Source organism: Ciconia boyciana, chromosome 2 (assembly GCF_034638445.1).
Source record: "Ciconia boyciana chromosome 2, ASM3463844v1, whole genome shotgun sequence".
NCBI classification, from domain to species: Eukaryota; Metazoa; Chordata; class Aves; order Ciconiiformes; family Ciconiidae; genus Ciconia; species Ciconia boyciana.
In genome coordinates, this window is record NC_132935.1 from 120,590,254 (window position 1) to 120,605,083 (window position 14,830).

The window sequence follows — 14,830 nt, forward strand, 5'->3', positions numbered from 1 at the left end:
GGGACCGCTTTCCTTGACGGACCAAGCCGCCTCCGGTTGCCGCGGCGACGCCGGGCCGGGCGGGGCACCTCCGTCAGTAGCGTAGCGGCGCGTACGCCGCTGGCGCAGCGAGGAGATGGCGGCCGAGCCGGGCAGCACTGAGGTGCGGCGGCAGCACCGCTTCGACCAGGGGAGCTTGGAGCGGTACCTGTGCAACCACCTGCCCGGCTTCCCTCAGCAGCCCGCGGGGGCTCTGGCTGTCAGGCAGTACAGGTAAAGGGTGGGCCGCTCTCCTGCCCCGAGACCGCCTGTGAGGGGCAAGTGGCAGCCTCCGTGGCCGTTGACATGGGCCGTTGACATGGGCCCTCGCCCGTGGGGTGCCCTGAGGCGTGAAGCCAGAGCGTGGGCCCAAAGTATGCCCCTGTGGAGTGAGGCGAGCGGCCGCAGCTTTGCTCGCTGTCCGGCAGGAAAGGTGAGCAGAGTTAGGGCCCTTTGCCCTGGTGATGGCGGACAGCAGCCATCGAGGTAACAGCTCGTCCCTTGAACGGCTGGAGAAGTCAAAGTTCGCGGTGGCGGCGAAGGTGACCTTTGGCACAGCCAGACCCTGTAGCCGCAGCTGGCCATCTGCAGGCAGGCGATGTGTTGGGAGGACTTCCCGCTGTCCTCAGAAAAACATGTATTTGGCGCTCTGTGGTGCACTCTGTTTGAGTATGTCCACAACTGTTTTATTGCCTACTCATAAATCTCAATGTATCTGATCTTTAATTGCACAACAAATAATAATGTTCAGAAGCACATGCATGGCTTAAGAAATCAATTTTAAAAGCCCTAGGCTATCGCCAGGTAAGCAAATCCATGAGAACAGCGTTAACACTGTGCTGAGATTCCCATTAACCCCCTGAGAGCAACGCATTGTGCCAGTGAGGTGCTACACCCAGGCTCCAAAGCCACTGTTGCACAGAACTTCTAGTTCATTTGCATTTGGCAAATTAGTGGTGTGGCTGTGTGACTTCAAATCGGGAGCTAACTATTAGAAGTTAAGTTATTCTAAAAATAAGTATTAATTCCTTTGTAAACATGACCTCAGCTGCTTTTTCTGCAGCTATCACTAAGAAACAGTAAACATTTTTTCATTGTCTTCTGATGCAAATATAAAACATCCATTGAGTCCTCAGCTGTATTCTAATCCTCATATGTACTTTGATTGAGGAGACTTTAGGAGGGGCCTCAGGAAAGTAGCTAATAGTAAAATCTCCTAAAATATTGTCAGTATTTATGCTTTTACTACTTCTTGCTGTTGCACTTCAAAGCTTCAGCTGATCTAAATCTCTGTTGTGCCAGGCAGAGTATTTGTCTGTGCAGTATACTTGTTAAACTATATTACAGACTATGCCCTAACTGCTTCAGGGAGAATGAAAATGTCATGGGGAGCATGAGGGCAAAAGTTTACTTGATTTTGATTTTCCAATAGTTGTCCAATCTTTTATTGGACTAGGTCAGAATGCGTCTTAAAAATGATCCAGAATGAGGAGAGGAAGGCATGTAGATTAGCACAGAGGAAAATAAGGATCAATGAGCTTGATTGGGATAGGATGGACAAGGTGTTATGAAGGATTTAACTAGGTTGTCCTTCTCTTCTGTATGTGATTGAAATGTCTAGTTTCTGTGATTCTTTGTCACTGCAGCATTCATTCTTTAAAATTTTACAGTTACTATAGGCAGTCCCTTAAGCATAGCATGTGTATGTGATGATCAGGCTAGCATACAGTGGGGCTTGATACTAGAATCAGCAGTTATTTGGAGAGCTTTCTCTGTGCTTACATTGTTCAAAATACAAAGGACAAATACAATTATGGGCTAGCGTGAATTTTGCTCTGTTTAATTTCCTCCAAATTGGAAAGCTTTAAAGTTAGTATCTACTGCATACCTTGAAAACATTAATGATGTCTCTTTAGGGAGGAGAGGTAAATGCTGTCTCCATTTCATAGGAGAACAAATTGAGTATCTGCGACCTCTCCGCAGTGAAAGAAGACATCTTTCTTATGGATAGGAATAGAACCTCTGACTTCTGATTTTGTAGGCTATCACTTGCATCCTTGTAAGACTATATTTGGGAAAAAACCCCCAACTTTTGAGAAGAACCCTTTCCTCTGTCTTGCCATTTTGTTCAGGTCAAGTCACAGTGCATTTTACATCATTTCTGTTAAAAGTTGTAAGTACTTGAATTTGTAAGTAATTATAAACTTTCTCTTTGTAGTTCAGGCCAGTCAAATCCAACCTTTTATCTTCAGAAGGGTGGGCAGGCTTATGTGCTCAGGAAGAAGCCCCATGGCCCCCTTTTACTTAGAGCTCACAAGGTAAGTAACATCCTTCATCAAGCTCCAAACACTTTGTATTGCAGGTGGCTAAGTCCTATACATGATGGTGCAGCACATTGTTGAATGTGTCCAGAAATGCAGTGAGTTGCTGGATCGTTTCCAATTTTCAGTGCTATACATATAACTAAACATTTAAGAGGATACATTGTCATTCAGTGTACTCATTTATGTTTGGCAGCTTTTCATTGTACCTAAATTTCTTTGTCTTCTTCAGGTCGATAGAGAATATCGTGTGCAGAAAGCCTTATTTTCAGCTGGATTTCCAGTGCCTGAGCCCCTGTTGTATTGCAGTGATGTTTCTATCATTGGAACGGAATTTTATGTAATGCAGCATGTGCAGGTTGGTCCTCCAGTGGGAGAGATTTTTTTTCTTCTCCCTACTACAAGCTGCTTTTAAATTGTCTAAAACCTTTCTGTTAGAGCTTTATCCAGCATTTAGTAAGTTTTGTGATATAAACATAAATAATCCTCTGATATTCTTAAGAAATGCTAGCTATCACAGATTCTCACTGGTTTCAGCTTCTCCAGGACTTATTTCCCACTTTGTTGAAATTTGCAGCTCAGTATTTAACCTCTTGTTCTCGTTTTGAGCTCTCAGAAGGATGTCTTGAAATGAGGCAATATTGCTTCTGTGAAAAGCATACACAAGTCAGAGGGAGAACAATCAGGCTATGAAGTTATACCGAATCTTTGGACATCCTGGGACCTGTTTAGTACTGAAGATAGGAATCTACATACAATCACCTTTTCTTGAAAACCAAGAAGGATTCCAGCTCAAGCACTAGTTTCAGAAAGAAATTGGCATAGCTCTGTCTGTGGTCCATCACTCTGGGGGTGATGTCTGTAGCTGAGTTGATACTGTTTCTGTTTGATTATGGTGATTCTGAGTGTAAGTCTGCTGTATCATGTTGGTCTTTTTTTTTTTCCTGTGGGAGGAGGATTTGAATTCAGGCCTCTTTCCCTTTCATTGCATCCTACTCTATCATCAGGTTCACTGGGAAATTAGAAATGTAAGAGTTTGTGGGCCAGTTCCTGGAGATTAAGTTAACCTTCCTACAAAAACCATGACTCAAGAGTAATAAAATGTAAAAGCTTTGAAGAATTTGAAACAATTTTCTGACATTAAAGATGGAGAATTTTTCTGGTTTTGACTAGAACAAAGTGATTACTTAATAAGAAACCTTGCTACTGATATATTTACATTTCTAAGGATGTAAATTTACAGTCTATCCATTCTAAGATGGACAGCAGTGCACTTTTTTTAACAAATACATTGTCTATTTAGAAAACAATCATACATTTATTGTGTTGAATAAACTATTACACAACACAAAATCTGATTTCTAGATTTGTTATGCAGAATCTTTCAGCAAAAAAGTTCTATTGTTGCTTTAGCTGTGTAAATATATTGAAGCCATCATGTGAACCAGTGAAACTGAGGAACTTTGAGAAGAGTCTGTTTTTTCTTTTCCAATCTGTTACTGGCAGGGTCAAAATTAAAGGAGAAAATGGAAAAACGCACCCATTTTCTAAATGTATTAAACTGCTTTTAAGAAGAATGCAAGTGAGTTTCTTTGGATTGTTTGCCTCTTTGTATGTACAACCCACCCATTCCCCTCCTCTCCCTGCCTGTCCCCCCCCTCCCCTGCCAAGGTCTTCATTGATATTTTTTCTGGAAGTTAGCTGTTAGAGACAATCCAGTAGCATTTTTTTTTCCTGGTACTTTCAAGCTTGAGGATATCTGGATTGAGTGCTATAATTCAGACTTTCATCTGCTGAATATATCTGTTATTTTAATTGCCTTCCAATAGATATCCTGTATACTAATGATCTGAGATTACTGTGAATCCCTTCATCTGTCCTGGACAAGGAATAAAATAAATGGGGAAGGAATTTTTGATTGCATAGGGAGTGTTGGTTCACTGCATTTGTTTTTGCTCCTGAAATGTATAGCTTTACTTCTCTTCATCTGATGCATGCATCCCACCAAATATCTGATTTATGATGTTTCTAGGGTCGCATCTTCCGAGATGTCTCACTGCCTGAAGTGGGCCCAGCAGAGCGTTCTGCTTTGTATATTGCGATGACAGAAACTTTGGCCCTGTTGCACTCCTTTGATTTACAGTCATTGGGTCTCCAAGGATATGGTAGAGGACCAGGATACTGCAGAAGACAGGTACAGCTCTTGAAAAAATTCTCTTGTTTTGTCAGGTCTCTGAAGATTTATTTGATTTGCAAGCTAAATTGATAATTATTAATGACTTGTAAAAGTAACCATCATATTTTAGCTATCAAACACCTTCACTTAGTTAAATTATTTGTGCACAGTATAAAGTTACTACTACATTCAGATCAGTTCTGTAATGCTATACTCAGGGTATTATATTCATTCGCTTTTGGAATAATAGTAGATTTGGGCTATGTAAATAGGATTGAAATAGAAAATAGAGGTAGTTTTCATTGCATCTTTGGATCTCACAGTCCACATTTGCAAATGCAAACGTACTGGGTTTTACTGAATTTACAAGTAACATGGTAATAGTCAAAGCCCAGAAGCACGTGCTTCAGAATTTTGTGCTCTTGAAAAACTTGTGAATCAGTTGGAAAATCTGTTGAAGTGTTTGTATTTCTTTAGGTATCAACTTGGAAAAGACAGTATGATGCAGCTGCTCATACAGATATTCCTGCCATGAACAAACTGGCTGAGTGGTTAGCAAACAACTTGCCACCTGATGATAATGAAGAAAGCCTGATTCATGGGGACTTTAGAATAGATAACATCATCTTCCACCCAACAGAGGTATTTGAAACATATTTGTACGTGTTTAGTAGTTTTTGGTCCTCCATTTGTTTGTACTCCTACCATGTAATGAGACACTTCTGTGGGTGTTTTAGTGCATGATACATCTTTGAAAGGAACAGTAGAGAACTTAACTCTTCTCTATACTCTGTGTATGATATTTAGGTACCTATTACAGTCCTGGTTTCTCATTGCAGGAGCTAGTTACTCAATTTATTCATTAGCTGTAGTCCCTACTTCAAAGTCCAGGAACAAAACATTTTATATGCATAAATCTTATTGAATTCAGTGCAACTTAAGGACATACTGAAGGCTCACTTAATTAAACTACATAAGCATCTGATCCAAAGCCCGTTGAAATCTGTGGTATGGCTTCAATTAACAACAATGGCCTTTGGAAAAGGATCTGAATGCATATGTGATACCAGTGGAAGCAAGGAAAAATCTGCCAAAGCTGCTTAGTTATGGAGCACACATGGATCACAGAGACCCTGAAAGTTCCTCATTCATCTTTAGGCAAAAGGAAGAGATTTTTTTGTATTTTGTGGAAATAAATGTGTGTTACCTATCTATTGACACAATTGCATTTTCATTATTTTTTTCCATGCTATTTGCTGTGTTGTGACCAGAAGATATGCCTGGGATTTGTGACCAAGACTCTGCAATGCCTGCTTCACAACAAAGGAACAGATCCCAGAGATTCACGTTGTTGTGCATAGATCAGTTGATAGATACTGTTGGTAGGCTTAAATGTGCTGATTGACTCCCTGAGCAGAGAATCTGGCAGTCTCAGGGAGTCTCCCAGCTGTTCCTGATGTAGTTGAAAGAATTGACCAAACTGTACATAGGTAATTTTAAATAATCTGTAGAAACTCTTCCTGTACATGCAGGAATGACCATGTAGGAAAGTCTTTTGCACATAGTTCAAGTAGCCATGGATCACGAGTAGGCTGGAGGGGTTGTTCAGGATAGCAGACCAGCTGGATTATAAGAATTCATCAGAACGATGGTTTGGGGAGTCTCAGCCCATCCAGCTGAAGACACCATTGCAAGGATGCTTGCAGCAGAGGCTCATGTCACTATCTGGGCAGTGATTGACTGTCCTGTTTAAGAAATTCAATTCCCCATGTAAGTGTTAATCTATGTGTAATATTGTGATAAATTAGGATTTTTAGTGCATGGTCTGTCCATGAGTATCTGTGCAAAAGGACTGTGCAACAGGACTGGAAACAAAAAAAACCCAACTGTCAATACTACTGTTCTTTAGGATATTTTAATTCATATCTTGACTAGAAGAGTTCAGAAGTTTCTGACAGGAAGAACACTACTCAAAAAAGTAGAATTTAAAACAGATTTTCATTGGAAAAATGCCTGTTTTTCTGCCACTATGTGAATGTTAATTTTCTGCAGATCCTTACATAGTGCTAAAAGGAACTGGTTTTGCTGTAGACAGGTACAGTGCATGTTTTTAATTTTAAACACATAGTAACCAAATAAAGCTGTTGGATATTTAGTGGGTTGTGCATTTGTGCATGGAGAGAATTTATCTTCTAGCATTCACTTGAGGTTTTTATTTTTATTTAAGGCTCGTGTTTTGGCAGTGCTGGACTGGGAACTTTCAACTGCTGGTCATCCTTTAGCAGATTTAGCATATGCCACTCTATTCTACTTTTGGCCTACATCTATTAAGGACTTAGGTCAAGGAACTGTCTTGGGTTTCAAAGACACCATAGGTATGAAACTGTAATCTTTTTCTTGAAATGAATTCTAGGGTTGATTTCTATTTGATGTGTTACCTTTATAAACAGTAATAAAAAGTTAAATTAATAAGAACATCATTTTGCACTTGAAAAGAACTTTTCCATGGTTTTCTTCATTGTAGGAAACATGCTGATAGTGAGGTTTAAGGTAGTCCTGTTTTAATAAGCTGTGCCGTAGCCACAGTATGCTGCTTCTGTAAAAGTTTATTTTGAACCTTTCTTAGAGATAATGGAAGAAAACTAAAATTTAAATGTAAATTTGTCATTCATTAAAAAAAAAAAAAGGCACCCCCCCCCCCCCCCCCCCATGATGTAATTAATTTCCTGACTGGAGTGGAGGCAGGGAGCAGTAGGAAGTGTTACACTTACCTGGAATTCTTTCCTTTTGGCTCTCAGTATCGCACTTAGGTCATGAGAAATGATAAATCAGGTTTTTTACTATGTAAGTGGAATATCTCATAAAGCTGAAAAGCTGCACAAATGTTTGAAGAATAAGGTGGAAAAAATCATACAAAATGTTGACTATTCTAAAATATTCTCTTGGTTTTTTGTAGAAACTCCTTCATTTGAAGAACTGGTTTCCATTTACTGCCACTGCCGGGGTATTAGCACTACTTTATCCAACTTTAATTTTTTTCTTGCTTTGTCATATTTTAAAATGGCAGCAATATCCCAGGTAATACACTCCCATTTGCTGAAATGTCTCATATTTTTATTATGAGTATTTGTAGTTTGGTAATACTTGTTCAAAATATGAATCATATTTAAAAAGTAACTGTAACCATTGTATTTCAGTTTGTTCCTTTAGAAACCGTATCTTAGATGCTTATGACAACTCTCTAGTATAGAATTCTTGCTACATAAAGTACATTGCGTTAGATATAGCTAACTTCTTAGGAAAGTAGGCTAAAAAAGAAGAAAATGTGGATGTGTGGATTTTTTGTTATTGATGGTCCAGTATGCAGGCAATTTTGTCGTTACCTTTTTGGACTCTCTGGCTAATTTAAATCCTGTATTACAGAGAAACAAAGATCTTTCTAAGTTTCTGCAGCTCTCATGAAAGTAGATAGCAGGATAGATAAGTAAGATCCTGTTGGTGCCACCCATGGATGAAAAAGGGTGTGTTGTAAACTCAGTTTATTATGAGCATAGGAGGCCAATCTTGAGATGAGATTATAGGAGAAAATAAGTTTCATTGATTCGTTGTTAACAGAAGTAACTGTTTAATTAGATATTCCGCCATTGTAAGGCATAAATATATTTTTATGAGTTGCAGCGTGAGATCAGCATACCAAATGTGGGATAAGCTACCTGGTATTAATTTGGAGTAAGAGTGTATATGTGGGTAGTTAATGTAGTTGTGGATAACAATCATATGTGTATACTGTTGTCTGTTGGCTTAAGGGACAGGCTGGGCTTGCTTGCTGTATCATGTGCAGGCGTATTCTTTTTTCTTTTTTTTTTTTTTCTACTAATTTTTGTGATTTTAATTTCGTTTAGTTTAGCTGGGGTACGTTGTTTTTCTCTTGTGCACCAAGCATCTCTATTCTATCAGAAATGGACCAAACCCGGTATTAACATATCCCAGTAAAATCTGTCTGGGTGCTAATTTTTTCCTATTAAGAATATGTGCATTTAAGTGTTACTTTCATAGTTGAAGAAATCACCAATCTAAAAAAAAAAAAAAAAGATACAATTTTAAGTGCATAATTATACCATATATGCCTTTCTTCTGGTTTTAGGGTATATATGCTAGATATCTCGTTGGAAATGCTTCTGCAGAGAATAGTCATGAATTTGTTAAGATTGTGAAGCCTTTGGCAGAGAGAGGGTTAGAGCTCTCAAAAAGGTAAGAGTGCTCTAAACTACTGGTCAAAGGCAAAGCAAAACTTTTACAACGTCTTCACTTATTTAAATGCCTGTATAAGGCAGCTTATATTATTACTTGTTATCGCATTGAATGTTCTTCTTTAGGTCATCTTTCAGCAGTGCACATCACAGCATTTCTGGAGAGTTGTTCCATCAAAGTAGGAAAGGCCAAGAAATTCTGCTGAAGGTCAAGCAGTTCATGAAGCAGCACATATATCCAGCTGAGAAGGTAAAAGCTTTTGGTAAACCTGTTAATAAATGATCATTTTATGAGTAGAGTTATAAAATGTAAAGCTGTACAGAACTCATGCCCTCCTATATTTTTTACCTTTTTTTTTTTAAACAGCCTTATTTTCATGCAGTGATGTTTGTGGCATTGCAAAATATTAACAGAAATCATTATAGTCTGCATTAATTTTTTTGCAGAATTAAAATGTTGTATGCATTGTTAATGAAAGCTATGAGTTACTTTTTAAACTTTTTAAAGTTTAAGCAGTACTCTTGTTAAAAAGAGATACTTTTAAAAGGTATTTACCAAAATACTTTTAACAGTAACAAAACCCTAGAACTCTTATGTACTAAACGCAAAGATGCTTAGTTAAAAAATGAAAACTGCTGGTTTTAACCATACAAAGTTGAATGTTTCTGTTTCTTGCCTTATTTTTTAAGGTATGACTTTTATGACAAAAAATGTGATTCCATAATGTATCAATGTAGCCTCATTCCTAGGTATATCTAATACCAGTGAAGGTTTGAAATCAGATAGTGAAATATCCACAGAAGTCCCTAATTAGTGGAAGGGAAAATAAGATGAAGCATTTTACTTCTTAGCCTAGGGAGAGTAGAAATTTTCCATTTAGAACGTTGGTTCAACTTTTAGCCTCATGGAAGCACAGATGACTTTTATAGCAGAATTGGGTTTTTCGGCTTTTTTTTTTTTTTTTCTTCTTTGCAGTCAGGCAGAAGTGTAGAGGACATACTAATCTAAAAGATTAATGCATCTGCCTATCACAAGGAGAGGTTGAGAGCAGAAAGTCTTGATATGCAAATTTTCTTAGAAGTTTGTCTGTAACTAGTTTTAGATTGTTCAAGGAAGCCTTGCAATAATTAATGTGCTTGCTTTAAAAACAAATGAACCACAAATAGCCATGCAAGTTTTGCAGATGAGTAGCATTGTGCTTGTAAGTTATTTCTGATAACAGGGACTGTGAATCAGGACTTGTAAATTCTATTTCGGAATTTGTCTTATTGTGTGATTTTTCAGAAGAGGGCACTACTTTTATTCATTCTAAAACTAGTTCTGGGCCAGCTGTGATGAAATCCTGGGCCTCACTAAAACATACTCCTGAAAATACTAGGATTACTGAATACAAAGTGTTACTTAGTATTAATCAGTGGTGCTCGGAATGACTGTTTATATAATCTGTTAAGGAATCATTTTGACAGGAAAAAAAATTTATTCTTTGTGTTTTTTCTCACATAAAAAAAAAGATTAACTGGCTTATATATCTGAACGTTGTGATGGGAAACCTGAATCTTAACTGTCAGTACATCTGGCTTTTATTTGTTGTTTTACTTTTGGGTTTATGCCTCTTGCGCATACTGTTGGTAACAGTTACTTGTATCAGCAGAAAACACTGACCTTCTACCATCATCATCACATATTTTAAACCACCCCAAAATGGGATGAAATAAGGTACTGATTGTGGTCATCTCCATGACGCATTTAAAGTCTTGCAAAATGAATAGATTGTAGTTTGATTTTTAATTATATTTTTAATTTTATAATGAACCAACTACATAATAAAAACCTGTGTTAAAGATTTTTTTGTTGGTTTCTTGGGGTGGAGGGCTGGAAAAGACACCATGTTATTCCTTGTGTATGTTACATGTGTTCTTAATTTAAGCAAGCATCTTTTAAATTGTTTCTCTAAGGAAATAATAAAATACTATGCTGGACATGGAAATACTGAGGAAAAATGAAAGAAACCAACACTGCTTGAGAGACTGAAGGTATGGGATAATAAATATTCTTAAGCACTCTAGCAGTGTGCTAGAAAAGAAACAGGCACTGACGTGGAGTGTAAGAAAGTTTGATGTATGCTGCTGGAGAAGTTACTCTGCATGGAAAGAAACAGTGTGAGGAACAGTGTAAGGAAAGGAAGAAGGAAGTGTACAAAAGGAGGTGAGAGATACGAATGAGAGAGGAGAAAAGCAAAAGTGAGTTCTGTGAGAGGTATGTCTGAACTTTAAGTCCAAGACTGTACCTATTGAAAATAGCTATTGAAAAAAGGCATCAGATATATCGGACAGTATGTTAGGCAAGAAGGAAGAAAATGGGCAGCAAGCCAGAATTTAATTTTTTTTTTTTTTTTTTAAGATTTATTGCTAGTGTTTTTCTCTGTTGATTCTTTCAACAGGAAATGGCCAAAGCAGAAGGTCTGTGGAACCTTTTTCTCCCAGATATCAGTGGTCTCAGCCAGCTTGACTATGCGCTAATAGCTGAGGAGATGGGGAAATGCTTCTTTGCTCCTGAGGTTTTCAACTGTCATGCATCAAGTTAGCAACCCTGTCCTGTAACTACAGCACTGAGACCATTGAAAAGTTGAGCATCTTACACCTTACAAGTTGTGTGTCTCAAGAAGTAAACATGACTGCTGATTTCTTACAGACACAGGAAACATGGAGGTCCTGCACATGTATGGGACTGAAGAGCAAAAGAAAGAGTGGCTGGAGCCTCTCCTAGAAGGGAAAATTAGTTCTTGCTTCTGCATGACAGGTAAATATTTCTCCAGGAAAACGTTAGAGGCAATTGGCAGAAATTTCACACAGCATATGCAAAAAGTACAAAACTACAAGTTGTTATATGTTAATGAGTTAATACAGAAATTTCACTGTATCTGTGATTGTGTTTGAATATGAAATCACGTATGAGGTGTGAGTGCAAAGTGAAGCATCCTTACTGCCCTTCCCCAATAGTTATCATTTTTCATTATTACAATAATTAGTATTTGCTTTCCATATATTTTCAATTTATTTTTAGTACTAGTAAAATACATTTTATTGTGTACCAAACAGATTTACAATAGAACTTACCCTTTTTTGTAATGTGCTTTGGGGTTCTCTAGAAACATACATGTAGGTACAAGTATGATTATTGTCATTAAAGTTGTGTAGTTTCGCAGTATGTCATAGGTAGAGGTTTTAAGACATAACCTGAAGATAACTTGCAAAACATATGATGCACTTGCTTTATGTCCGTAGCTCAGCATTATATTCATTTTTGTTCTTGAAAGCTTGTAGCATTCAGCATCTGTGGAAGGCCTGGCTGTTGATTTAGGAAGGTAGCTTTTGAACATGTGATGTCAAAATCTTGATCTTTCTGTGTCAGCAGGAGTTGAGAGCACTCAGTCTTGCAGAGCTGGCCCCTTATTTTGCGAAATCTGTTTCACTGTTTTCCCCAAGAGGAAAGAGATACTTTTGCTTTAAAGAAGATGGCCTATAAAAGAAATTAAGGGTGAAAGGAGAGAGGAAGAATCTTTCCTGTTCCAAACAATAACTGATGACATTTTGCTGGCAACTGCTTTGTGTAACCTTCATAAACCATCACAAAAGTAGTTTAAATCTCTTTATTTTCACTTGAGAAGAGCCTAGGGGGAAAAAAGGCTGAGGAGAGATATGACTGTTATCTATAAATATATTGGAAGGGGGAAGGATTTTAAAACATCATGGAAGGAAGAAGGCTGTTGACTATAAAGAGTAGTCTGAGCCCAAGAAGAAGTAAGTTTAAACTGGCTATGAATAACAGGTTGTTAGAAAATAGAAAGCCTTTGACCACCAGCAGAGCAAGGTTCTGAAAACAGCTTTTCTACTGGGAGCAAAACAGTGTTACTGTCAATATAGTATATCTAGATCCCTATATTTGTGGTGGTAGTACTACCTGTATTTAATCCAGTGGTTTGTTTTGGTTTTTTTCTTTAACACAGAACCTGATGTGGCTTCAAGTGATGCCACCAATTTGCAATGCAGCATTGAGCGAGATGGAAGCAGTTACGTGGTCAATGGCAAGAAGTGGTGGAGCAGTGGTAAGTACAGAAACCCTAAATAAGAATGGCTAAGTCTAAAATTCTTTCCAAGAACTTATAAAACAAAAGTATTTGTGCTCCATTTCTGAGATAGAAAATTGTCCCTTCTTGGGTAAAGGCAACAGAATGTAAAACAACGGAAAGAGCTGAATCGAGCTTTTGTTCTACGAAGCAAAGTCCAAGACTCAAATCCAAGTTGGGGTTTTGGGCCCTTTTTGGAACCTCTGAGTTTTGTTCACAGAATGAATACAACTATTGTTCTTTAAACGCTACCTCTTTCCATCTTTCCAAACGTTTCCTCCTTCCATTAAAGGCTGTAGCCTTTAATTTTGTTTTTATGAAGCTGTCTTTGGCAGCTTGTTGTGTGAGGTTTGAGTATACTGTGTAGTCACAGTAAAATTTGGCTGCTTTTTAAACGAGCCTGTGATGCTGTTGGACTGACTCTTACAGGTAATTTTCTTACACTGTACTTCACAGAAAAATCAATGGATTAGACTGTAAGTGGTAAATGTCCTTGATATTATAGTACCATTACTTTTTTACTGAAACATACATGACAACAACCGGAAAATCATCATTCCCTGGAAGTTTGGAAGCCAACTGTATAAACTCAGTTGCTAACTGGAGTGAAACTTGAATGGTTCATTTATGTACCTTTGAGTGTGGCAGCTACCTACTGATATATTGTGCAATACCTAGACTCACCAGAAGACAGGGCTCGCTCTCTTTTTTAGTACTGCAATACTGGCGACAAAAGGAGACATGGTGTCTTGTCTCTTGACTTGAGAGTGTTGCTTAACTGCTGGCTGCTACCTTTGCTCTGGGTCAGTGTCTCCCAACTGCGCATTGCAGTTCCTAAGGAAGTAATGGGAAAGTTTGTAGGAGGTCACACACACAAAATATTATTCATAAAATTAGTTACGTGAATTATAAAAAGGAGAGTAAACATAAGAGAATAAGCATGATTTGGTTTGTCTTATTTCTAATAAAAATAATTAGGACAGTCAGATTTGCATAAAAGACAGATGCACAAAAGGTGCTGCAATTTCAAGAAGTTTGAGAAACACATACATGCAGCTCTGCCTTAATCAGAGTCTCCTTTTCTGCCCAGTTGGTTTTTTGGGTGTTTTTTTTTGTTTTGGTTTGGTTTTTCTTTTTTTTTTTTTTTTTTTTTCCTTTTTACTCTGAGTGGGACATCAGGACCTTGGATGCTTGGGAATTCCAGAAGCCTGACAGCCTGGTCAGAATGTCACTCTGGATGCAGCCACTCTGTATTTGTGAAGACAAATCATAAATCACACATGCAAGGAGTCAGTTACTTCGTGGAAGAACTGGAATTTCTTACCATGCTCTGCATGGTGCTTTGGACATCTATAGTAAATCCACTATGGCTTAAACATGTCAGATTTATGGTGTATGTGTAGACCATCTGTAGACCACTTCTGACTTACTCGTTCACAGCCTACTATTTCTGAAAATACTGGGCAGAAATTCTGTAAGCTTTTGTTGTCCAAACAGAGAGAAGAGGCTTGTGTCTTGTTTATACTACTGTTGTTTGTTGTCTGTCATTTTAGAGCTTTTTCTTCCAGTCCATAATTGTGTAACTAGGAACAGTGTCTAAAAATGAGAGATTCTTGTTGGCTTTCATAAGCCATAGATCAGGCATTTTGTCAGAGCCCATGGGATGTTTGAAGGCAGGGACAGTATGCTCTAATACCACTTTTTTAATTTTGAAAGCTAATATGTCAATATATTTGAAATGCTTCCAGAGAGTAGTGGAAAACTGCTGTTTTCCCGGAATCCTCACCATCACTGTGGCAGGGGACAGCTTTGGTACCTCTCCATGGAAAAACTGTAAATCCCACCGACCATGAGGTCCATATGGAGTCAGAACCTCTCTCATTCATCAAGCAAGGCCTCTAGCCTTTGCTGGTTGATAAATGCCTATAATGAGAGATG

General features: G+C 38.1%; 1 protein-coding gene across 1 annotated transcript in view; it reads left to right on the forward strand.

The window, feature by feature from the left end:
• Window positions 1-74: 74 nt before the first annotated feature.
• Window positions 75-14,830, forward strand: part of ACAD11 (acyl-CoA dehydrogenase family member 11) — a 31,043-nt gene continuing 16,287 nt past the window's right edge. The window contains 13 exon segments of the mRNA XM_072853835.1: window positions 75-252; window positions 2,237-2,336; window positions 2,572-2,697; window positions 4,372-4,533; window positions 4,993-5,157; window positions 6,743-6,890; window positions 7,472-7,593; window positions 8,660-8,766; window positions 8,892-9,015; window positions 10,722-10,799; window positions 11,207-11,345; window positions 11,458-11,565; window positions 12,773-12,871. Of these exon segments, the coding sequence (XP_072709936.1) occupies window positions 116-252; window positions 2,237-2,336; window positions 2,572-2,697; window positions 4,372-4,533; window positions 4,993-5,157; window positions 6,743-6,890; window positions 7,472-7,593; window positions 8,660-8,766; window positions 8,892-9,015; window positions 10,722-10,799; window positions 11,207-11,345; window positions 11,458-11,565; window positions 12,773-12,871 (1,615 nt within the window). The 5' untranslated portion in view covers window positions 75-115.